At 40.3% G+C, this 25898-nt stretch overlaps 2 protein-coding genes across 2 annotated transcripts; one reads left to right on the top strand and one right to left on the bottom strand.

Moving 5' to 3' along the window:
• The first annotated feature begins 628 nt into the window (after positions 1–628).
• Positions 629–12964, top strand: LOC143281046 (protein FAM161B-like). Its single transcript, XM_076585955.1, has 5 exons — positions 629–2342; positions 3697–3772; positions 6836–6994; positions 7592–7691; positions 8375–12964. The coding sequence occupies exons 1-5, from the start codon at positions 629–631 to the stop codon at positions 8522–8524; spliced, it is 2199 nt and encodes a 732-aa protein (XP_076442070.1). The 3' UTR covers positions 8525–12964.
• Positions 12965–15882: 2918 nt separating this feature from the next.
• On the bottom strand, positions 15883–24834 carry LOC143281436 (uncharacterized). The gene is made up of 6 exons (XM_076586648.1): positions 24740–24834; positions 23614–23805; positions 21615–21681; positions 20245–20755; positions 16859–17684; positions 15883–16213 (listed from the first exon to the last, which is right to left on the bottom strand). The coding sequence occupies exons 2-6, from the start codon at positions 23693–23695 to the stop codon at positions 15951–15953; spliced, it is 1749 nt and encodes a 582-aa protein (XP_076442763.1). The 5' UTR covers positions 23696–23805; positions 24740–24834; the 3' UTR covers positions 15883–15950.
• Between the last annotated feature and the right edge of the window lie 1064 nt (positions 24835–25898).

Raw genomic sequence — 25898 nt, 5'->3', positions numbered from 1 at the left:
CACACACACACTGCCGCTCTCTCTAGTTGATTAAAAAAAAAAGATTAAAAAAAATCTTTCGTTTTTCCATTGCAGTTGCTCCTGTTGTTACGTCTTTGTGAAGGGACAGTAATAGGCCTCCTTCGGTCATGGCTGACCATTGATAGAGTATATCCGACCTAATGTCTAATTGGGCTGTCTGCTTGAACCATGCAGCGTCGCCTGTGACTGTAGAGACCGATGCGAGAGAGACAGTCTCTGTCGCAGCGATCACATGTGTAAGCTGATGCTGGTCTGTCGGTTGCCGTCCCTTTTCTGCGAGCTCGCTTTTCTGCTGCAGCAGCTGACAGTTTGTCTTCACCAATCCGTAGCTGAAGGGACAGTAGAGTGGAATGAATCAAGAAAGAAAAATTACTTGGATTGTCGCCCCTAGTATCTCACCTCTTGAACCAGTCCTCTGCACCTTTCCCATTCATCCCGGATAAAAGAAAAAGAAAAAGAAAAAAGGATGAGAACGGAAGACATTTCTAAAGCATAGCAACGTTATATTATGATTATATCATAAGCATACGACAGAAACGAATACCCGAATTAAAAAGAGGATATGTATTAAGCCCGAGTCTATAATGACCTCATTCCGATGTTGAACATGGCAACAATGGCCACAACAAGCCATGGGTTGTCGGTTTACATTAATTCTTGTGTTAAAAACCCTCATAATTCGAAATCGAGAACCAGCGCAACATTTCCAAAAGGTAACCTGAAAAGCGCTAGATTTGCAGTAACTGATCCTGGACCAGTTTGTGATGTCAGCGAAGAGTTTGAAGAAAAAGATCTGAACGGATTGGAATCGTCCCTGCCGGTGCGCGCCTCGTATGAAGATGTGGAAGCACAGCTGAAAACTTTGACCGAGGAACAGTTTTACTTGAAACTCCAGGAACTAAAACAAAGCAACCGCAAGACCTTGGATGAGTGTGCCAAACTGTACCAGGAGAAATATGGGAGCGGGGGGAAAGACATGGGAGACCTGGCAGCTAGAGAGATGGTGGAAAACATGTTCGCGGCTCGCTTGGCTGCTAGGTCAGGACTTGTTGAGGAGAGAACAACAACAATGCCTCAGAATGTTGAAATGACCAACGGCTATTTTCATGATAGAGGTACAACGTTGTCATCAAAACCACCACCTGCACCTGTCAGCAAGCGTGAAAGCTCTTTGTCAAAGACATTGCCTTCCCGTAGCAGTGCTGTGTTTAAACCAAGACCCAGTTCAGCGCCCATGCACAGTAACCCATACGTGAGACGTTCATATAGTCTTGATGATGATGACTGGAAAAAAGTGATGCAAGCATCTTCAGATTTCAGTGACGATGAGGTACAGAGTGAAGGACCTCTGGAACCCAAGGCAGAGGCTGCAGTTAATCGAATCCGGGATATGTGGCGAGGATTCACGATTGATGACTACGGCCCCAGTGATCGCCATCGTTCTTCATCATCCCTGGCTAGTAAGAAACAGAAAGAGAAAGCAGACCTTGCAGATGGCTGGCGTCACAGAATCACTATCCCCAAACCATTCGTCATGACTATGCGTGAATCAACAAAGGAAAAGAAAAAAACCAAAGCCCAACAAGAGCTTGAAGAGCAGCGCCTTGAAAAACAGCGCCTGGAAGAAGAAGAATGTCAGAAAAAGTTCAAAGCCCAACCAGCTCCAGCTCATATCTATTTGCCTCTGTATGATGAAATCCAAGAGAAGAATGAAGCCAGGCGTCGATTTGTCAAACAGCACTGCAAGGAGTTGCTGAAGTCTCAAGAAAAACCTTTCAATTTTGTAAAGAGAGAAGGTGAGAAAAAGCAACAACGTGTTCGATCAGCAACAGTAGCAGAGAGAATAGCACAAAGTGTGCAGAAAGCAAAAAAAGAAAAGTTTGTTGCCAGACCTATTCCAAAGTCGGTGTACAGCAGCACTCCAAGAGACAGACTTCAGGAGGATGAAGAATATAGGAAGATCCGCATCAAAATGCGAGCCAGGGAATTGCTACGTGAAGCCTCCCTTCCTCCAAATATGGAGGCTCATCAAAAACTAAAGGAGCAAAAAGAACAGGAGAAGCTGCAGAAAACCAAGCAGAAAGCACGCAGCAAACGACGACCCAAATCAGCCCATCAGGTTCCAGACTATGACTACATGTACCGTGAGTTTCAAAAAGAGCTTGCCCGCAGGAAGCAGACAAAAGAAGCAACGATGGTGGAACCATTTTCCTTTGAAACTGGCAGAATTCACTCAAGTCGTGAACAAGTTTTACGGGACATGGAGAGAGACGATAAACTGATGAAGGATACAGCACGTGGAACCCCTCATCTCAGTCTAGGTGAGGGCAGATATGTAGAAAGTATTCTGTGTTTTTTTATATTTCATTTCCAATGTAGAAGGGTTTATTTTGCCAGTCAGTAAACAAAATTAAAGATGAAACGAAAGTTTGAATTTAGAAAAAAGAAATATAATTTCACAAAACATTTGTCATAGAATATAGAATTTGCGTAAAGCTGGTTTTCTATCACAAAACAAGCTGGCTTTCTATCACAAAACATGTCATAGAATACAGAATTTGCGTTAAGCTGGTTTTCAAGGTGAAAATGTTGAACTATTTTTGTTAAACTGTATTCTTTTGTAGATGATGAGTTGGAATATAATAGAAATAGTATGCCCACTTCTGATTTTGATGTATTGGTATTTTTCTTACTTCCTTCATTCATAAGCTGATACAGGTCTTTGATTCATTTATTATCTATTTCACTTATTTACTTGAGTTGTTGTATGATTCTGGATCATTTGTTTTCTTGAAATTTTATTTTAGGGAGCTAAAGATGTTGCATCGATTAAAAGTATAAATAAATATAAAAAGTAATAGATATTTGTAAACTGTGTGTATATCATCTATATGTGTTATGAGATAATTTTATGTTTGCATATATATCCTCTAATAGGTGTGTAGTGTGAATATGTGTGAGTGTGTGTGTGTGTGTGTGTGTGTGTGTGTGTGTGTGTGTTATGATTGTGTGTTTGCTTGTGTGTATTTGTGTTGGTTTTTTCTTCAAGTTAATGTCCATCCAGTAAAAGTGATATTATTATTTCAGTGTGGGTGGGTGTTACGCATCGTATATATATATATATCTATATATCTATATATATATATATATATATGTGTGTGTGTGTGTGTGTGTGTGTGATCCCAATACAGGGACTGGATTATTTATTCAGAATAAACTCTAAGATATATAGTTTTGTAACAATCAGAAGTTTTGTTTAGTGTTGTGGGGTTGTCGTTTTCTTTAACAAAGGAAAGCATTTATTTTCATTTTTCAAAATCCAAAATTATTTTTTAGACTCTCTTAAAAGGACTAAACTTGTGCCTGATTGTGCTTTATAGCCTGATTTCACTTTGTTAGTGATTGATATTTTTACATTGAAATGTGGGCATCATGTATATAAGGTTTGAAATCTTATCGTAACAATATTATCACAATGACCTGAAAAGCTTTTCTTTGGATGAACAACCCATGGATAAGTTAACAACAGATCGAAGAATTTCTGGCTGGCTCTGTCTGTCAGCAGTCTGTCTTAATCTTAGTAACTGAATATACATTTGCCCTACAATCATTCTCTCTCTTATTCCTCTATCTTTGGAATACACATTATTTTTCAATGGTCTGTGTTTTTTTCAGGTGTTTTATCTTCATCAATGGATTCCATACCACTCAGATCCAGTACTTCAGCTGAACTACGCACAGGATATTTCAGGTAACTTTCAACCTTTATCAGTCATTTGAATTACAGTAATCTGAAATATCTTAAAAAGTATTTAATTAGCAGTGGAAATATCTGTCACAATATGAAAAAAATAATGTTTTGAACTGAAGTTTTTCTGCATTTGGCAACCAGTCATAAAGAGTCTGGAAAGTCCTTTCCAGATTTAGATGACGAATGTTTGCTGTGGTTACTGTCAAACACTGTACCTCCCTTGTCTTGGGTACTGTTGATATTGTGGGCCCCTTTTGAAGGACCTGGAGTAAAGCTGAGCACCCACTGGAGAATTGGGTCCTTTGAAATTAATGATTTGCTCTTTCCCTCTTTCCTTTGACCTCAGATTTGGACTTCAGATTTCTTCAAAGTTAAGCTGGAAACAGTAATGATAATGGTAACGATGATAGTGATTTTTTTCTCCTAGTGCTCACCTGTGTCTTTGTGTACAGTAAACAATGTAAGTACCATTGATAAAAATTGAAATGAAGTATAAAAGAACTGGAAACAGTAGAATAACACACAGTTGCACATACATATATGCATGCACGCATGCGCGCGCGCACACACACACACACACACACTCGCACACACTCACATACATGCATGGATATGAAATATTAACCCCTAGGCTGCCTATATGACGAGATACTTGTAATCGCAAGCATGTACGCTTCGCTGCCACAATGACGAGATAACTCGTCATCAAAATATTCTGACTTTTCCCTTGTTTGCATTCAGTTCATTGACAAAAGTACTGGTAGCTTTAGGTTGGGGAATCTTTCTAGATTCTGTTCATAGCTAGGAACACCATCTACGTCATGAGGCAGTCCTTTATTTGAATGTTTTGGTTGGGTTACTGTCGTAGTGTTTGCCTGGCTCCTTTCCTCGCTCGCTCAACAAAATGTCGGACTGATGCCGTGCTCAAGACATGCCATCATGGGGAGCTAAATCAACCAAGATTGCTTTCTTTAGCTGATGCTCAGAAAGAATTGAAGCATAAATTCGAAGGAGAAGACAGTGATGAACATTTATAGGACGATTTGATAGAAAATAAAGGGGGCAATCTTGAGAGTGGCCAAGATTTGACGACCAGTGAGTGATGCTGGCTGTACAGCTCTAGCGGACACCACAAACTAACTGAATTATTAGCAGGACAAACTGTGAGCGATTTTCTTTGGCAATCAGCCAACGCGGTCTGATGAGAACTGGATATAGTGACTGTGTGAGAGGGGTAAGTAGGAGGGGGGTGGAGACTGAGGGGGCATGGCCTCACATCCATATTATCACTTGGAGAAGTTACAATGCATTGTGTATCTATCTCTTTTTAATTTTGTTTATATTATGGTTGTTCCAGTATGTTTTGTGTGTGCAGATATCCATTTGTCCAGAAAATATATTTTAGTGCAAATTACCTGACTAATGTTTGTAATGAACAAGTTGAAAATTTGAAAAAAAACAACAAAAACAAACCCACTGATTTCAAAACAACAGCATGTCACTAAAAATATATAAAATGGGAAAACATCATATGTTTTGTATTCTTTATTCACTTACCTTTCAGAAAATATATACTTTAATGGGTCTTCCTCCAATAACAAAGAGCACAGAATTTTTTGAAAAATTTTCCTGTTTTTTTTTATTTTTTAAACCCCGGCAAATAGATTTCACTTAAATCTTATTTTCCTGGCAGTTGTCTGCGTAGCCATGTGTCGTAGAGTGCGTGCACAGCCGGTTTTGACTAGATCATGCCCCTTAGAGAGGCCACTCTGGCGCCGTCTTCGGTGATCTCCTGGTAACGGTTTACAGATGGCTGGGTTTTCTCTTGGGAGTTTTCCTTCTCTTGGAAGGACTGCCTGCTGAGGCTAACGGACTCCATCTGCCCGGGTTTGAAATCAGAGTTCTCCTTCTCCTAGACTATGTAGGTCCACGGCACCTTATTCCATATCATTTGGTGCAACCCCCAAAGGGAGGGCTCCCCCATCCGCCACCAGGGGTACGTGCCCCTACGCCATATAGTCCCAGCGCGAGGATTTTCCTGGCAGTGAAAGGGTTAAACTAGAGTAAATAGATAGATGAATAAAAAGATGTATTTATAATACAGCCATTATATTTATTGTCTAATTATTTTCTGTAAAACTTTATAATGCATGAACCTCAGCAGGATTTCAAAAACCAGCACAGATTTTTTGCAGCTCAGAGAACTGGTGACTGTGTTCCAATATTTGTAACGCATTACACTGATAGTATTCCACATCACTGACCAAGTAATACAGTGATAAGAAAACCAATTACTTTTTTTTTTAATTAGTCCACATGCAGCACTAATTCATTGTGGAAAATTGTTTTTGCGTTTGATCAGATTCAGAATCCATCCTCTCTGACACTGTGTTTTAATATTGTGATAATTTGTTTTATTTCTCAAGCATAGCTAATCAGTGTATTGCATGCATTGGTATTTTCTGTTGTTGTTGTTGGGTTATTTCTTGCTGTTGCTAGTTCTTTTGTAATGGGTGTATTCAATATTTTACAAGTTGATGTGATCACAGTAAATTTAAATGTACTGTAAATTTAAGAATTTTAATTTTCGTTGTGTATACCACAAAGAAGATGAAAACTGTGTGTACCAAGGGTAAATCATTGACCCATTCTTTGTGTTAATCATGTTTGGATGTTTGCCGTCTGAGATTCAGAACTCCTCCTTGAATTTGTAAATTGTTGGTAGAAAAAAAATGTATAACAAATAGAAACACCTCCATGTGTTGTTTACTTCTGATACTTTTTCTAAACATCTTTTTTTGTTGTTGTTCGTTTGTTTTCTGATACTTTTTCAAAACAACTTTTTCTTTTTTCAGTCTTTACTGGTACATATTTATTTGTTTGTACTTTCGTAATATTTTTGTTCAAAGCAGTTGCACATATCTTTGTTTTTGCCTGAGTTCTGATTAGGACATAGAACTTTTCATTTATCTAGTTTTTTGCCATTTATAGAAGTTTTCATTAATCTAGTTTTTAGCCATTGAATCAGTTTGGGTCACTGATGTCTCCCTGCTGTGCATGCAGGACATTGAGAGAGCGTGAACGTCGCCGCCAGGAAGAGGAACAGGAAGAAGAACGACGGAGGCGAGTAAGGGAGGCCAAGCTACGCAGGTACATCATGGAACGTGGGGGAGAAACACCCAGACTGGAGGATTCATTGAAGGAAAGACTCAGACGTCACAGGTAGACCTTTCTTCTGTTAGAAACAGGAGAAACTTGAACAAATTTTCTATTATGAAATAAAGAGCTAAACAGCTATTTTTCTATGAGAAAAGAAAGAACAAATCTTCTCCTGGTCTTTTCCAATAATTACCACCACTATCAGGTGCGGTTTTATTTCTTTTTCAGACAACTGGTATTCTAAAGAGAGAAACTGAGCAGATACTGTGAAAAGAAATGGTAAGGTATTGGAGAAAACTGGAATCAGATTTAGAAGAAGGGTAAAACTGATGAAAAAAGTACACCCAAATCGACTCATCCCCCCCTTGAATAAATCAAATTGTGTTAATCTTTTCTCTAGTCCTCCACAAGATACACTGTCTGGTTGCTACCAGACACTCTTGCATGGAAGACCTTGGAGGAACTGAACATGCTTTGAGGGGGGATTTTTATTTGTTTTGTTTTTCTCTGTGCATGAGTGAATCACCGGATCTGTAGCATGTGTGTATTTGTGTTGGTTCTCTCATCAAGTTAATGTGGTGTTGCTGTCATTAAGAGATTGTGGGGAAGGTTAGGGGTTTTTGTTTTTTTTTATGTATGTGTGTTGTATTTGTGTTACAGGGAAGCAGAAATTGCACGTCTTGAGCAGTATGAAAAGGATTTGGAAGAAATGCGGAACAGAATAGAGAAGCGTCCACTTCTATTTGAAAAGGAAACTCAGGTATGATTTCAGTTTTGTTGTTGTTTGTGGTTTGTTTTTTGATATTAGATATAGTATTTTATCAGTAAAAAAAACAACAACCAGATACTCTGTCGTGCTTTCTTGGGACTGTTGTATGTACATTTTACTCCCCAACTGTGAAATTTCATGTTCATGGACTGGGCAGGATTTTTTTTCTAGATAAGTTGTTTATATATTGTTGCATTCCCTGCAGATCATAAACTTCATCATATTTTCAGGAACTTGAAATGTCAAAGTGCAAATAAGGCTTTGTGGTAAAACACGAAATTGGTTGATAAACACCATATTCATTTGTGTTATACAAAGATTAAGATCAAAGAGATCAGCAATGGACGTCATGCCTGGAATAAAAGAATTTAATAAAATTTTGCATTTGTTAATATATGTCCTTTTTTCTTTTTCCATTTTTTTAATTTTTTTTAATTTTTAAATTTTTAGATTGGATTTGTTTCAATCTCAGTCAAGCATTACAAGCAAAAAATCAAAACCAAAAATAAACTGTGAATGATTATCTTTACAGATAACTTAAAAAAATTTTTTAAAATATTATTGTGCCTTAGTGTTAATCAAATATTACATTAAAAGAAAAAGAGCAAGAAGAAGTGAATAATTGTTACCAGTTTCATTTGGTAAAAGATGTATTGTTGCATTCACTGTTCCAGATCAGCGCAGGCAAGGCTGCAGAGAAGAAGTTCCAAACAACCCTGAAGACAGCTGGCATCGACGAAGAATTCATCCGCACTCGCAGTTCTGCCGCCCCATCTGCTCACAGCGATGACAACTATGAGGATGATTACGAGGACGAAAATTGATGAGTTGAGATGCATGGTCAGCTCAGATGTTACAGAACTGTATTTTTTATAAAATTCCTGTTTTATCTGTATCTGCAGCCTGCCAGCTTCCTCAGGTGTTACTGATTTTGTGACTTGATTTGTGACAAATTATGAAAGCAGTGGTGTTGGTTGCATTAGCATAGATGATTATAATATTCCACGTAAAATTTTGATATACAAAGTATTCCCGCAGATAACGAAAGGTTGTTCTTCAGGAAACTAAGTCTGACTAGGGCAACAGGTACAGTGAAATTCACTGCTGCGCTGCAGTGGTACACAGCTCCAGTCCAGTGTTTGAGGGTGGTCTGGTTGTGTTCCCTGGCACCTTTTAGTTAGCTGTATGCATATTGATGAAAAGTGCTAGGCAATGTTGGCTTGAAGTTGTGTACCCTTGGTGGAGCAGAAATTAATCTCTTGTTTGGTGTCCGTCATACAGAATTTTGTGGTAAGAATATATACCTAAACCATGTTTACACTCCCTAAACATGGCTTTGTGAGACGATATCTTTTAAAACATTAATTTCAATAAAAATTTATTGGTTTTAATTTTTTTTTTTTAATGTACATTCTTTATCTTGTTTCATTTTTTGATTTATCAGCATTGCAAAATGTTGAGGCTGTATGCATAGTGTAATTGATCTATCTATATTTTTACAGTAGAGTTGTATTCTGTAGCTAAATAGCTAGATTTACCTCTTTTTGCTTGCCAGCATTTTGTCATGGTTTTCATTTTGTCTGGCTGGCTGGCTGCCAGTTTCCACCCATCTTATTGGTGTGGTTACCAGTACTATAGATGATATATTGTGTTTTATCATGCCTAAAGAGCTTTCTTTGTATCTGATCAATTTATTTTCTGGTTTGAAAATGTGTGCCTCAGCTGTTATTTTGATTTTATTTACAGCTAGGCAATAAGTAGCAACAACCAAAAAAAAAAAAAAAGAAAAGAAAAAGAAAAAAAAGGAGAAAAATTAATGTCACTTACAGACTTGGTGACAGAAAGCTCTGGTGACAGACAGAAAGCTCCTCTTGCACAAAAATAAAAATCTTTGTGTCAGTTCCACCATTTTTTTCTTTTTCATATCTTTATTCTTCTTTTCTTACATGGTTATTGGTAGACTTGTGACAGACATGTTAAACAGTCTTTCTTACTGCATTGTGAATGTGTAAAATATGTACCAACTTTGCCTTTTAAGATGACTCGTGATCATTTGTATGTTATATATGCCTTAACATCTGTGTCAAAAGGTTTGGGTTTAGGAAGAGAGGAGTCTCTTTGATGTAGATTAATGTTAGTAATAATGATAAAAATTCTAACTGATCAATGCCTTATCCAGTGCTAGAGTTCTTTTTGCTTTCTTGTTTTTTTTCTACTGTTGTGTCTTCCACTCTTTGTTCTTATTGTGGTTTGGTTTTGTTCGTCCTTTGCACTCTGTCATAGTTTGTGACAGTTGTCTCCCATAGCTTATGTTTCTTTGTTTTGTCTGTGCACCTTTGTGGCACAATACAGAGCGCATTTCATTTGTTTCAGGGAAGAATTGTACAATGGCTGTTCCTAACATACCATGTTTGTTGATGATTAAGGTAGATCTGTTGAATGTTGTGAAAACCAATTGACAAAACTGCCAGCTGTTCAAAGATTGTGACATGTATCTGTATCTATGTTCCCTGTCATATTAGAAAACGTCATAATCTTATTAACATTTCAGAAACAATATTTTTTGTTTGTTTTTTTCTTCCTGTGATATTAGGAGACATTCCATCAAATCTTGTTAAAGTTACCATATCAGAAACATCTAAACCACTGTCACAAAATGTCTTGTTTAATTGATATACCTATTCCACGTCTTATTAGAAGACATTCCATTGAATCTTGCAGTTAACATTTCAGGAACATTGTTACAACCTCTGTCATTTTTTTTTTTTAATTTTATTTTGCATGTTGTAATTAAAAAGAGTCAGAAGAATTTGGGAGGTATAACATGCCATATTTGTGAATTGTTTTGGGCAGGCCTGTTGTGAAAAAGTTGATTGTATGGACATGTATATTATATTGTGTGAATACATATGTACTTGTACATGCACATTAGTGTGTGTGTGGGCATGTTTTTGTTATCAGTATTTTTTTCTTGTATTTGTTTGGGGGGTGGGGGGGTGGGGTCTCTCTTTTTTTCTAACTGATATTTGAAGTTAAAAAATATTTTCCCTGAAATAACATTTGTTCTTGTAAAATTTTCTAAAGCTTTTGCAGAATACTGAATGTTTTTGATATTTATTGACAAATTATTATCCATTCTTAACCTTTGAAGTAGATGTATTTTCCAGATAATGTTATAAGATTGTTTTATCTGAATCCCCAGCTGTTTGGAAAATCATTCGTGATGTTTCAATAATTCAGTTTCAGCTGGTAAACAGTGTAGTGTTAGCATATATGTTTAGTCCAGCCTCTATATTCAAGATTTAACTCCTCTGATTTGTAATACCATGTAGCAGACTTCTTTCTAAAGTGAAAATTACCATGTACAAAAAAGTTGAGTCTTCTTTTTTTTATTATTTTGGTGAACTCAGTTCCTGTGGTACCAAACATATCATTCAGTGTTTGTTCGGTGGTTTGTATATATACTGTATGAAAGCAGATATTCAGTTATTCTCATATACCTTTGAAATTACATTTAACAGGATAGAGAGGGGAAGGAATTTATTGAAAAAGTAACAAGTATGTTCTTCACATGCATTGTTTTCCAGTTTTAATACTGAATTCAGCATAGCACAATACGGGTAGTAAAGGGGGCAGCAAATGGGAGGGGATTGGTCAGGGGGGTAAATTCTTGTTAAAAGAAACAGTACTTCTTTCTGGAAATGAAAATGGTCAATGTGTATTAATTCATATGTATGCTGGAAAATGTTTACCAGTTAATTGTTGAAAGACCAATGTCTGGAGATATCGAGAGATTCCCCGTTAGTTAAAATCAGCACTAGTATGTTGGATGAAGAAAGGAGTTTACTTTGTGTTGGTATGATGGGTAGAGTATCTCAGTATAATTGTGCTATAGTGTGTATTGTCAGTCATAGAAATGGTAGAGTGTCTCAATATAATTGTGCTATAGTGTGTATTGTCAGTCATAGAAATAACTCCAGACAATCATGTAGCACACAAGTGTCTGTGAGCAGTTTGCAGTAGTCAAGTAAATAAAAGAACAAAAGCAAGGTATGGGGAAGAGGGGGAGAATAAGGTTTCTAATAGCTGCATGGAGTCTTCAAAGTCTGTGATACATTCAATATCTTTCATTGTTCAGATATGTTGTATATATAAAAATATTAAATGCACTGGGCTAGTAGTGATACACTGACTTGCACATTGATGTCTACTCCATGCCAGGTGTTTGTTTTATGTGAGTTTTTTTAGGTTTATTTTGTTTACTTTCATACCACCTTTTCACCAACAGAAAGAACCTAGATACCAGTGTAATTAGTAATTTTGTAATACTTCCCAACTGATTTTATTCTCTATTAAAAATAACATCATGAAAAGGAATGATTCTCTTTCTTTTGTCATTGATGAGACTGTCGGTGAAAGGACTGTGCATGAAGTTTAGATTTTCTTGCTTTGGATAATGTTCTCTCTTTCTTTGTGTGATGAGTCTCCCACATCCACTTGTTCCTGCCAGTGGAATTTTACGTGTATCACCACTGTCACCCCATTATATTGTCAGCCATACTCCAGTGTTGGAGTTGTGCATGATGTATATGTTTGCATTTCCATGACCCAGCTGAACACTGGTGGATTAGAGGATCTTTAATGTGTGTATTTGATCTTCTGTGTACACATGAAGGGGCACTAGCAGGTCTGCACATATGTTCAGGAGGGAGATTGGAAAAATCATAACCCTCAGTCCACTTTACAAATTACCAGGATTGAACCCAGGACCCGAAGATTGAAAGTCCAGCTCTTTTAACTATTCATCAATTGTGTCCTTCCACTTAAAATAATGTCTTTCCTCAGATGAACATTTGGATGGTTGTTTCATAATAAAGCTACACTTATAGTGCCTATTAGTTATGGTCTGTATTCTGGCTTTGTGATATTTTGTTGTGGCCATTATTTTTTCTTGCTACATTGTTTGTCTCCAGATAGCCGTTTCTTATTCAGTAATTACGTGACAGAATCCTGCTTTTTAGGCAGATATGTAATGAGAATTATTTTCATTATCACTGAACTCAGTCTGGTAATGTTTTCTTTTACTGTCTGTGATAGTGGTCTGTGAAAAGGATTGTACTTTAAAAAATAAAAAAAAATTTCCGTTTGTTTCTCAAATTCTTCAGGCGTCAGTGTAATGCACATGTTGTGTAATTGACCATAACATTCCATCAATATTTCATTTTTTTAAACTGTATTGAAAGTAAATAAAGGCTTTTATATAAACACTAGTGCAAAATTTTTTGTCTTATTCCTTGTGTGGCCAATAATTGAATTGCCACCTCTATTTGTTGGGAACACACACACACACACACACACACACACACACACACACATGCACACATACATGCATGCATGTACACATGCATACACACACCAGAAAAAAGTACAAAATCAGTACTGCAGTGTGTTTTGTGTGGGTTTTTTTGTGTGTTTTTTTTTCTATAAACAGTCCATTCTGTATGATTATTTATAGACAGATGATGATGAAAGGAAGAATCCTCGGGACAGAGAAACTTGAAGTCCAAATGCTGACATGGATTGCAGGATCTTTTACATGTGAACTTGATTTCATGCAGGTACTTCATGGTGGTTTAAGCACTAAAAGATCTTCACAGTTATGATGCTGAAAAATCCACCCTTTGCCCACCAGATGAACCCAAACTAGGGACCAAACTCAAGACCAGCATTCTACGTAAACCATTTAGCCACCACACGAGTGGTTTTCACCAAACACTAAGAACTGGGAAACAGGTTCAAGCCCCATTGTCAGACTTTTCTTTTGACTCTGGTCACCTCCTACCTAGCCAGGTGAGTATTGGCTGAACAGGAAGACCAGAAAGATACTTTGCAGAGTCACCTTTCAAAGTGTGCTGAAACTCCTTAAAGAACAGTGCTGGAGTGTATCTCTTGGGCCTACTTGATGCTGTGATATCACATATTAGCTTGATGCGGTGAAATATTAATACAAAGACGTGCAGAGCTATGAAGTCACATCAGCTCAAAGTCAAACCAAACTGACGTTAAAAAAAAACCAGCAGCACCATTTTCCCCATCCTTGTCAATCATCACAAAATACAGTTAAAAAAAAAGTTCGTATAAAATTTTGTGCCTTTTTATACGTCTTGCTTTGATTGTCCCCTGAGTTACTGATACCCTTTTGGTGTCATAAACTGTACCATGTCAAACTGATGCAAACTAGGTCTATCGGTTTCCCTTTCAGTTCCATGTTGGTGGTGAAATCTGTCGTGACAGCAGATCCATGTGGACTGCCGTTAATGGGTGGGCATGGTGGTGCTCTCTACTCCTTTCAGGTCAGGTGGGTCGAGAGGTGTAAGAGGTGAGTTAACGACCTGTTTGCTGACACCCTGGAGGTCAAGCTGTCCAGGAACAACTGCATCACGAAAGTGACTGGAGTGCAGTGTCTAGTAGTGGCCACTGATCTACAAATATTTTTTTTCAGATCAGTGAATGGTGGTGGCCTTACACACAAGTTATAGCAGTTTGATCTTGGTTTCTGGCTGTGGGCTGTAGGATCTGGAGCACCATGGTGTGTGGCTATCTGTGAGGCACTGGGGTTGGCTGTGAAATGTATACCACTGACAGAGCACAGAAGATGGGGAAGGCAAAAAATTCTAAAGAAATAGAACGAGAAGAAAAGGAAAAGACCAACATAAAAACAATAAACAAAATAAGACCAATGAACACACACACACACACACACACACACACACACACACACACACACACACAAACACACACACATCAGCCATCAATTCCAAAGATGTGAAAATGAAAAGCTGAAGTGACAGTTAAAACTGAGAAATGTGGGAACGCAAAATCTTCCGACCCCAAAGGAACAAAGCTACACGTCACCTCTGTCTGCCGTGGAGGTTGTATCATCTTGCTCTTTGTTTGTCAACAGGATTATACCAAAAACAAAAAACAAAAACCGAAGACAGATTTGCATGAAGTCTGTCAAGGGGTTGGCGATGGGCCAAAATCATGTCCTTTTGATCTGGGTGGTGATCAGCATAGGTGTCCATTTCCAGGATCATTGAATTAGGTGTTACACTGTTGGGAAAAAGGGGAGGCAATTAAGGATTGTTGATCATTGGAAGTTACAGGTGATCTCATAAATTATTTAATAAAGTACGGAAACGACTGTGCTTAAGTCATGAGGGTCATTAAGTCATTAAGGGTTCAACAAACTGAAGGTGATCACAATCAAGTGATGACATTTGCATCAGTTGTATTTCACAGACAACCCATCCACTGAAAAGCGCAAAGACATACGGTTGTGTGTGTGTGTGTGTGTGTGTGTGTGTGTCTGTGTCTGTGTGTGTGTGTGTTTGTTGTTGTTGTTGTTTTGTTTTTTTGGGTTTGTTTGTTTGTTTGCACTTTGTAGTCAGGACCGCAGTTCCTGCATTTTCGTACCCGAAGTTCTGTTGACACTCAGTTTGCTTTCACCATTCAAGCTGAAGATATGCCAAGAGCATTGAGAACAACTCACCGTTTTATACAGTCATAAAGGTAATTCATGTTTTGTCTCATTATCTGCAGAACTGTTGTTCTCAGTTTGCACGTCTGTAAGAAAAATGCGGGGCCAACTGAAAAATTGTGGAAGCTTCATTTTGTTTTCCTATTGACCATGTAGTTTTCTTTCCACGAGCAACTTGGCTGTGCTGACGCTGGCATTGCTCGCTGGTTCAGTTTGGACCCATCTCTCTGTATTCACAGTGTTATTTCTTCGGTGTGTCACTGTGTACGACCATTGAGGTACCCGTGGAGACATCACGAATCGCCAGTGTGAAGTGTGTGTGTCTTATGACATTACAATGTTAGATGTATAGGAAAGCTATAATCACGAAATCAGTTCGTTCTCTTCAGTTCTGTCAAACTGCAGCAGCTGCCTTGCGACAATAAATCGGCAATTCGATGCAACCATCATGTTTAATAATAATAATAATATTTCACTGACTATATTGCATTGAAAAAAAAAGAAAGAAAAAAAGAAGGTTTTTAACTGTCTGTCTATATCTGGTTCTCTTTTTCTTTCTCATTTTTCATGAATGCTTCAGGACAGGTTACAATGTGTCAGTGCTCAGTGATATCATTATGACAATCATTTCAACATCAAGAAATAAAAATAACATACATTATACATATCATTCAGTGGAAATAGTCAAGTGAAAGCTCGTGCAGCACGGCTCACCACCGACTCACCACCCTTTTCTCCATCATTCGTGACGTCTGACTGTACTGGCTGGGGGCACGGCTGCCCGTGGCTGCTGTCCCCCTCTCTGTGGCTGGGGTCCCTCCCGCCACGCTCCTCCCCCCTGCGCTCTCTCCCAACCCCCCTCGGTCTGTTCTGGCCCCGCCCCCAAGCCCCAGCCCCTCCTTCTTCACGTTCCAACGGTCTATCCGTCTTCTGAAGTCCGGCGTGATCTCGAACTCGTAGGATTCTTTCGTCACTGAAAATACAGCAAATCAGATCGTGTGTGTACATCAGCTGCAGGTGGAGATGCGAATACATATACCTACATGCTGTATACACTTCATGTAGATATTAAGCTATACGTGACAGTTTTAAGAGACTGGGTGAATAGGTAGTTAAATATTTTTTTCCTTTTCGTTCCAGTTAGAGGCTTCACTGCTTTCGTACAAATCCACTATACGCAACACCACATCTGCTACGCAGATGCCTGACAGCAGCATAACCCAGTGTGCTGGTAATGTCATGACTGCACGCATACGTATTTAAGTAAGTAAGTAGTGCGTGCGTGCGTGCGTGCGTGCGTGCGTGTGTGTGTGTGTGTGTGTGTGTGTGTGTGTGTGTGTGTGTGTGTGAAACTTAAGGCATACAAAAAGACATTAATCGACACGCACAGCATAAAAACAATCATTTTCAAGTACAGTAGGTTCGCATGACTCTCTCTCTCTCTCTCCCCTCGGGCTTTTCTTTGACCTCCCCTCACACGCAACCTCACGCACGCACGCGCGCGCACACACACACACACACACTACACACACACACACACACACACACACACACACACACACACACACACATCGCACCTGTCAATACTCCCCTGTCCCTTCCACGCCGTTGTACTCACCCGGATCGTAGTATTTCCCCTGGAACGTCCTGTGTAATGTGCGAGGTTTGAACCTCACCGGAGTCTTTTCCCTGGTGACTGGGTGCGATGCCTCGGAGCCCCAGCCTCCTTGCGAACCCTGGGAGGCGGGAGTGATGGGGGGCAGGGAGGGGGTTCTCTGTGGGGTGGGCTGGGCCGTGGGAACCCTACTTCCAGCCAGTGAGGGTGCGGGGGAGTAGCCGATTTTGGGCAGAATGGCTTCCAAAGCAGAGGAGGGTTTGGGTGCGGTGGATGGGGGTTTGGCAGATTCCTGTCTGGAGAGGAGGTCGCCCTGACTGTCGTACATTCTGGATGGAAGCTCTTCCTCATCTTCGAAGAGATGATAGTCACCGTATTCGTCGTAGTAGCCTTCTCTTTCTGGTTTCTCCTCTTCTTCGTCTTCTCCTTCCTCGTCTTCTTCAGCTTCTTCTTCTTCTTCGTCTTCTTCATCATATTCCTCCTCCTCCGCGTCTTCATCGTATTCCCCTTCTTCATATTCCCCGTCTTCATCGTATTCCCCTTCTTCATATTCCCCATCTTCATCATATTCTCCATCGTATTCTTCGTCTCCGTCAACCTCTCCTTCGCCGTATTCATCGTCTCCGTCTTCATCATAGTCTTCATCATTATCTGCAGGTTTCTGGGTCGGTTCGTCTGCCTCGACGAAGACGAAGTTAGGGTAGCCCCACACGAAGCCTTTGTTGGGCATCAGTCGGTCAGCCAGTTTGGGCTTGAGGGTCGACTCGTGCCGGCTGTCCCAGTTGTCGTCAAATCGGTAGACGCCCAGGTGAGCGTATCCTTGGAGTTTCTGGGCAGTGTACGGGGGACAAGAAATGTCTTATCAGTGAGATACATGTGCCATTACGGTTTGGACAGCAAGGTTAACCGGTATGAAATATGCTAGTTAGGAATTTTCGTCAATCATTTTCCAGGTCAGTTCAGTTCTGTTAAATACAACTTTAAATCCGATCGGAAATTATTTGTGCGTTCACTGGTTTGTCACTCGCACCACACAGTCTCTCAGCACACAGTCGACATACATATGTAGCGGTTGATTTGGGTGAAATGAGTTTAGAATAATAAAGAGTGGTGTTGTGCTATAATGCTTTGAATAGCAAGGATGACTGTATGAAATGTGCAGTATACTATGTATATTATCGTTCGTCGTTTTCCAAGTACAGGCCTAGATGTAGCTTTACATCTGGACAAATGCGCTGTCTTGATGTTATTACCAGTGCATTGAATAGAATATATAGAATATGTCCTTATTACATAAATCGAAAATCATATACAAACACATATACAGTAGAATTTTTGGACACATGCATGTGCATATCAGTATAAGAACTTGTGCCCGCACACTCACACGCACGCACACACGCACACACACACACACACACACACACACACACACACACACACACACACACACACACACACACACACACACACATACATAACCTGCACATTACACACTACATGACGACGAGGCTGTGTTGCAATCTCGGGTTAGCAAGACATAAGGAAGACAAGAGAGGCAAGGCCTTCAAGACTCACTTGTGATACACTTAAAAAAAAAAAAAATCCAAGCTTTTTATGTATTGAGTATAATTTCAAAATATAATGTTTAAGATGAGAAAGATCAGTTTAAAGCAAATTAAGTCCCCTGGCATTAATTACAGAGTAATTTCCCTTTTTATTATCTGCACCAAAACGTTTGCAAATAAATAAAACTTTCATGCTTAGCAAAAGAAGTTCCTGTTTGAACAAAAAATGATAATAATGACTGCTCTTGTTGTTGGGTCTGAATATCAGATCAAAGTGCCAAGTTTAGAGAATACAAAAAATATAAATATAACAGTAAATGCAGTTTGCATATAATTAGGCTTCATTTTTTTTTTTTTTTTGGTTTTTTTTGTGTTCATCCCATAGGTGCAATATTGTTTTAAACAAGATGACTGGAAAGAACTGATTTTTTTCCTATTTTTATGCCTAATTTGGTGTCAACTGACAAAGTATTTGCAGAGAAAATGTCAATGTTAAAGTTTACCACGGACACACAGACACAGACACACACACACACACACACACACACACAGAGACAACCGAACACCGGGTTAAAACATAGACTCACTTTGTTTACACAAGTGAGTCAAAAAGGAAGGTGGTGTCCTAAAACTGTAAACAGTAATTGTGCCTCACTTGGCTCTGCTATGGATGTGTGAGGGTGAAAGATGAACTTGGAAAACCCGACACCCCTCACGCCCAGGAAGAACAAGAAGGACCGAAACATTCTCAGTGGTCAGTCCGCACAGCACAACTTCCAACAGGGTGTCTCCGCAGTCGGTCTGTTCGCGAAACCAGTGAATGGAACAAATACCAGATACGTCTCTCTGTTTTTAGGGGATGCACCCAAGCGTGAAGTGTCTCCCCAGTTGAGGTGACCTTTGTTTTATTTGAACTGTGATCAGAACATTGGGCAACATGAATTCCAACTGACATGACGTTTTAGTTCGTGGCCTTGGTAACTACACCAGTAGAATGAACAGTGGCAGGTGTTATTGCCGCAGTGGCTGTAACAATATCTATATAATAGTAACAGTTGTGATTGTTTCGAGAGTTCAATAGGTGCAGGGGCGAGGGGGTGGTAGTGGAGTGAATGCGGGCGGGTGCTGTAAATGCTCGCTTTTATCATCATCACATTCATTCTTCTTGACATGATTGTGAAACAGAACGTTGGTAAACAGTAAGAAGGAATCGCCGAGCAATGGACAATGGACAAAACTTGATCTATATCCTTGTAGTCTATATTTGTATTTCCTTTTATCACAACAGATTTCTCTGTGAGAAATTTGGACTGCTCTCCCCAGGAAGAGCGCGTCGCTACGCTACAGCGCCATCCTTTTTTTTCTCTCCTGCGTGCAGTTTTATTTATTTTTTCCTATCGAAATGGATTTTTCTGCAGAATTTTGCCAGGAACAACCCTTTTGTTGCCGTTGGTTCTTTTACGTGCGCTAAGTGCATGCTACACACGGGACCTCGGTTTATCGTCTTATCCAAATGACTAGCGTCCAGACCACCACTCAAGGTCTTATGGAGGGGGAGAAAATGTCGGCGGCTGAGCCGTGATTCGAACCAGCGCGCTCAGATTCTCTCGCTTCCTAGACGGACGCGTTACCTCTAGGCCGTCATCACTCCACTGTCTCCCTTTCGAAAGAACAAACAAACAGAAAACAACAGAAGAAAACAAAACGAACAACAAGAAAACGAAACCATTCTCCCACCCTTCCTCACCTGTACTTTCCCCTTCAGAATTTTCTTTCTCGTCGCTACATCGAGGAAAGTGGACAGTATGTCTAAGCACTCACCTCATGTTCGCAGTCAACCTTGTCATATAGCATGGACGGGATGTTGCGGCTGCTGCGTGAAGGGAAACAACTGCAGCCTTCAGGTCCGGTGTCGATGACAGCACGGGGCTCGTCAGGGTCCCGTTGTTTGTAGCCGTAGGGTCTGTACTGAAAAGTGCTGTAGTCGAACTCTTCCTCCTCTTCCTCTTCCTCGAAATACTCCTCTCCCTCCCCCGCCTCTTCTCCGTCACCGTCGTCATAGTACTCTCCATCCTCGTCATACTCCTCGTCTTCATCGTAGTATTCGTCGTCGTCGTCGTCGTAGTTGTCGTCTTCGTCGCCTTCATCGTCTGCAGGCTCTTGGTCTCCGACGATGATTTTCCCGTCCTCCCCTACCACAGCAAGCACGGGTTCTGCTCCGCCCTTTTTCTGGGAGGCCCGGGTGGCTTGGCGGGTGGCTTGGCGGGTGGGTGCCTTGCTGCCTGGCTTGTCTCTGCCGCCAGCGGTCGCCGGAGGAGGCTTGGTTCCTGCCCTGTGTGTTGGGACCAGACGTACGACAGTGCAAGTGTGAGTTGTTGTTTTTTTCTCCATAGATCGGGCCGTTGAGAGAGAAACGTGTACATATCAAACATTGGCCTGTGTGTGTGTGTGTGTGTGTGTGTGTGTGTGTGTGTGTGTGTGTGTGTGTGTGTGTGTGTGTGTGTGTGTGTGTGTGAAATTCATATTCTAATTGATAGCCTAGCTACCCGCATACGGCGGGCATTTCAGCCGCGGTATTGAGAAAAAAATTGTCTCTGTGTCCTTGTCTTTGTCTCTGTCTGTCTGTCAGTCTGTCTCTCTCTCTCTCTCTCTCACACACACACACACATTCTCCCCCCCCCCCTCTCTCTCTCTCATTGACACCGCCAGTGTTTTCAAATACATGCCAGAATAACGTTACTTTAGATGCGCACAATTATAAAGTATCATTTTACAGAAGGAGCTTAAGTGGGAACAAAGACAGAAAGAAAGAAGAAAAAAAGGATGCGTGGAACTAGCAGCACATGACTTAGCGAGAGAGAGAGGAGGGGTGGGGGGCGGGGGGGGGGGGGGGGGGGGGGGGGAGAAGAAGATAAAAAAAAGAAAAAGAAAGACAGGCAGCAGACAGACGGGGGAAGAAACGGGGCGGGAGTGGTGGGTAGAAAATCGATGAGTTGAAGACAAGTATAAGTAACAGCAGCAAGGACAAACTGGACTTCCAGACAGACGTTACACTGAGCTGGGTACAAGCTAGGCTCAGCAGAAACAGCATCAGTTCATCGAGACTTGAAGAGAGCGCTGTAATGTGAAGGTGGGCGTGAGCCCGGTGAGTAAGGACAGGACAGAACATGACAGCACTGGACTGCACAGACCTGGTGGCTGCTGTCTTGCCCCGTGACGCCCCTGTCTTTGCTTGTGTGGCCGCCCGGGATTTTGCCGCTGTAGATCATCATCGTCACCATCATCATCATCATCATCATCATCATCATCATCGTCACCATCATCATCATCATCATCATCGTCAACATCATCATCATCATCATCATCATCGTCACCATCATCATCATCATCATCATCATCATCATCGTCAACATCATCATCATCATCGTCAACATCAGCATCATCATCATCAAACTTATCCATATTCATATTTATAATCATATTAATGAAGATGAACTTCATCATCATCATTTTTCTTTTTTTCTTCGTCTTCTTTATCACCTTCTTTTCATCATCGTCATCATCCTCCTCCTCCTCCTCATATTCGTGATGATTATGATCATCGTAACCTCCTTCTTCTTTATCACCATCGTCATCATCATCGTCATCATTATCACAATCATCATCATCATCATTCTGTGTCTTCAAGATAAAAAAAAAAAAAAAGCAAGATTTTACGTTAGGCCTGAACATTAAAACTCCTCATTGTCACTGTGTCTCCAGCATTGCACAGGCGAATAAGCCATTTAGTTGACTGACGTTCAGATTCACAAGCAGCCATTATTTATGTCTTTTAAACCCAGCCCCCCCTCATTTCTCTCATGTAAAATGACGTTCTAGAGAAGGGACAGAGCAAATAGGAGTTTAGTTATTCGTGCATCATAACAACAGCAGTACTGATAATGACAACAAGATCATGGTGACGTTGACTAATGATGATGATTACAATTCATGACCGCTATTGTTGTTGCTTCTGCCTGTGATAGTTGTATTTCATAGTCATTGTTGTTGCTACTGTTGCTGGCTATATGTTTGTGATGTTGTTGTTGTCGTAATTTAAATGTTCGATTTGTTTATATATAACATAACACTGCCTTTGAGAGTGGTAGAAGGAATGCATGGCTCGTATAATCCTACAATGTACAGAAGGAAGAACTAGTATAATCCTACAATGTACAGAAGGGAGAACTAGTATAATCCTACAATGTACAGAAGGGAGAACTAGTATAATCCTACAGACAGTGTACAGAAGGAAGAACTAGTTCAATCCTACAGACAGTGTACAGAAGGAAGAACTAGTATAATCGTACAGACAATGTACAGAAGGAAGAACTAGTATAATCCTACAGACAATGTACAGAAGGGAGAACTAGTATAATCCTACAGACAGTGTACTGAAGGAAGAACTAGTATAATCCTACAGACAGTGTACAGAAGGAAGAACTAGTATAATCCTACAGACAGTGATACAGAAGGGAGAACTAGTATAATCCTACAGACAGTGTACAGAAGGAAGAACTAGTATAATCCTACAGACAGTGTACAGAAGGAAGAACTAGTATCAACCTACAGACAAGGTAGAAAGAAGAGCTAGTATAAACCCACATACTAGGTAAACGGAAGAGCTAACAGATATTACAGAGAAAGGAATGGCTAGAATAAATGCACAGAGAAGGTAGAAGGAATAACTGGTTTTAGTCTGCAGACAAGGTAAAGGGTATGAGCGTTCAGAGTGAACTGATGACGAACTGAGTGGTGGCAGTTTACTGAACTTATATATACTTTTCTTTTTCTTTTTTTTAAATTTTTAATAATTATTTATTTATTTGTGTAAGCTTATCTTTTATTTATTCACTTTTTTTTTTTTTTTTACATTATATGTATGTATATATATATATATATATTTTGTGTGTGTGTGTGTGTGTGTGTGTGTGTGTGTGTGTGTGTGTGTGTGTGTAAGCTTATCCATTATTTATTCACCTTTTTTTTCCCCTCAAGGTCTGACTAAGCGCGTTGGGTTACGCTGCTGGTCAGGCATCTGCTTGGCAGATGTGGTGTAGCGTATATGGATTTGTCCGAACGCAGTGACGCCTCCTTGAGCTACTGAAACTGAAACTGAAACTGAACTTATTGAGAGATGCAGACTGATACCTGTCGCCTGTCGGCTGTTCCGTTTGGAAGCAGCAGCAGCAGCCGATGGCTGCACAGATCTGTTGGCAGCACGTGAAGCCATGACGACTGACCTTGTGGGCGGGTCACATCGTCAGTGCTGGTGGTCACTCTGATCGCTTTTGCACGCGAGGAGCTGGTTGGTTGGTTGGTCGTTTCACGGAGGCATGGCGGCTGCGAGAACAATTTTTCATGTTGTGGTGGTGGCTGGGGCTAGGACCCGTGTGAGGACACACAGAGAGAGAGAGAGAGAGAGAGAGAGAGAGAGAGAGAGAGAGATTTGGGGAGTGTGGGAAATAAGGCAGAGTGAGAGAATGAACCAGACAGAGAATGAATGGTGTTTTCATCGTGTGACAAAATGCAGCGTCATACAAAATTATAGATAAATAGTTTGTTATTAGCATAGTGTTTGTTTCATTTTAAATGCTCAGTACAAAAAAAGAAAAAGATATATTTCTCACAGCCTTTTGATTTGTGCCTCAGAGAGGTGGGGGGGGGGAGTATGGGGGGAGGGTTACTCGATATTGAAGATTTTGAACATACAAACAAAAAACAACAAACAACAACAACAACAACAAGCCTTACATTCGTTTCGATACATCATTATAATCATCAAAACCATTGCCATGAAAAATATCAAAATTGAACTGGGAAGAATTCCCCGGAAAACGGAATATGACTGCCTATAGGGCGAGAGTAAACGGTCGTACTCGTAAAAGCCCATTTTTTTTGCATTCGAGTGAACGTGGGAATCGCAGCCCACGAACGAAGAAGAAAAATAAGTGAGAACTATTGTGCTTTACAGATTTTATTTTCATATAATTATCAATAACAAAGAATGGAAGATACTCAAAACTCGACTGGAACTTTTACTTCTCAATGATTAAGATTTTAGACATGGTCTGGTCTTCCACTCTTTCCTCGTAGCAACAACAACATGATGATAATCATCGCCATAACGATTATCACAAGAACGAGAGAAACACACATACACACACACACACACACACACACACACACACACTCTCTCTCTCTCTCTCTCTCTCTCGCACGCAGAGAGAGAGAGAGAGAGAGAGAGAGAGAGAGAGTCCGCCAGTTACAAACGAACCTTGAATTGGAGCAGGTAATTCGTGTACGCTGCCCACTGGCAAGTCGTTTCATCAGTGACCAATGTGTAAGCGCTCCCTCTCTGTGCTTGTTTTGTTTTGTTTTATTTTATTTCAAGATTCAGTCAATCCTCAGTCTGTTTTTACACCCGACTTCTCACCTCCGTCTTATGTGTGCAACAAATTATATTGGCTGGAATGTTTCTCCACCTTGTGAAGGCTGTACGTACTCTTTATTCTTTTTTTCCTTCCTTCCACTTTCTTCTGCTGGGTGCATTGAACGAACGAGTTCAATCAGTTTTGGCTTTCTTATTTCCCATGAACACACAATAGTTTCCAGGACACACGATAACTTTTTAAATTATATTATCATTTTCTCCGTTTATTTTCCCAGTTGACACGTTGATTCTTCGTCACTGAGGTGATAGATTTTCACCGGCAGTCACAATGAAGTATTCTACAAATGAACGTCGAACTGCTCCAAAACTGTAGAAAATATCACACGCAAATCAAGAGTAGTAACAGGGCATTGTTGCTTTCCCAGTCGTCGACTGGTGAAAGAAAACAAAAACATCAACCACTGCACGCATGGTGCCAGTCGCTCTTTGTTCAGTCCAAAGATTACATCAATCTGGCACACATTCGCTTTCCAACAGACCGCTTACTGTTGGCAGTACAGTGCTGGTTGACAGGATAAGAAGGGACTTAATTTCTCCCCCCCTCCTCCACACACACAGTCCTCTCCTATAGACTTCTGGTGGCGGGTGGTAGACCTCACCAATCCAACACGGGTCTGTTGACTCAGGCGAAAAGAGCAAATCGTGAGCGATTGTGTCGCAACTGAAAGTATAAGTTTACAATCACGAAGAACAGCAAAGGTTTTGTAATGTTCACCTTCAGTCAAGAAGTCAGGCAGCAAGGATTCCCAATGTTCCGTTGTGTCGCAACTGTCCCACTGATTTAAACTCCGGTGGAAAGGAAGGTATAAGTTTACAATCACGAAGAACAGCAAAGGTTTTGTAATGTTCAATTTCAGTCACGAAGCGGGACAGCAAGGATTCCCAATGTTCTGTTGTGTCGCAACTTCAGTTCCCCGGCGGCCACTGACCCAGAAAAAAAAGTATCGATTTACGGTCACAAAGAACAACAAATATTTGTAAT

The sequence above is a fragment of the Babylonia areolata genome, chromosome 4, assembly GCF_041734735.1.
Source record: "Babylonia areolata isolate BAREFJ2019XMU chromosome 4, ASM4173473v1, whole genome shotgun sequence".
Taxonomy (NCBI): Eukaryota; Metazoa; Mollusca; class Gastropoda; order Neogastropoda; family Buccinidae; genus Babylonia; species Babylonia areolata.
Note: the sequence above shows the minus strand (reverse complement) of the source record. Positions and strands in the feature narration are given on the sequence as shown.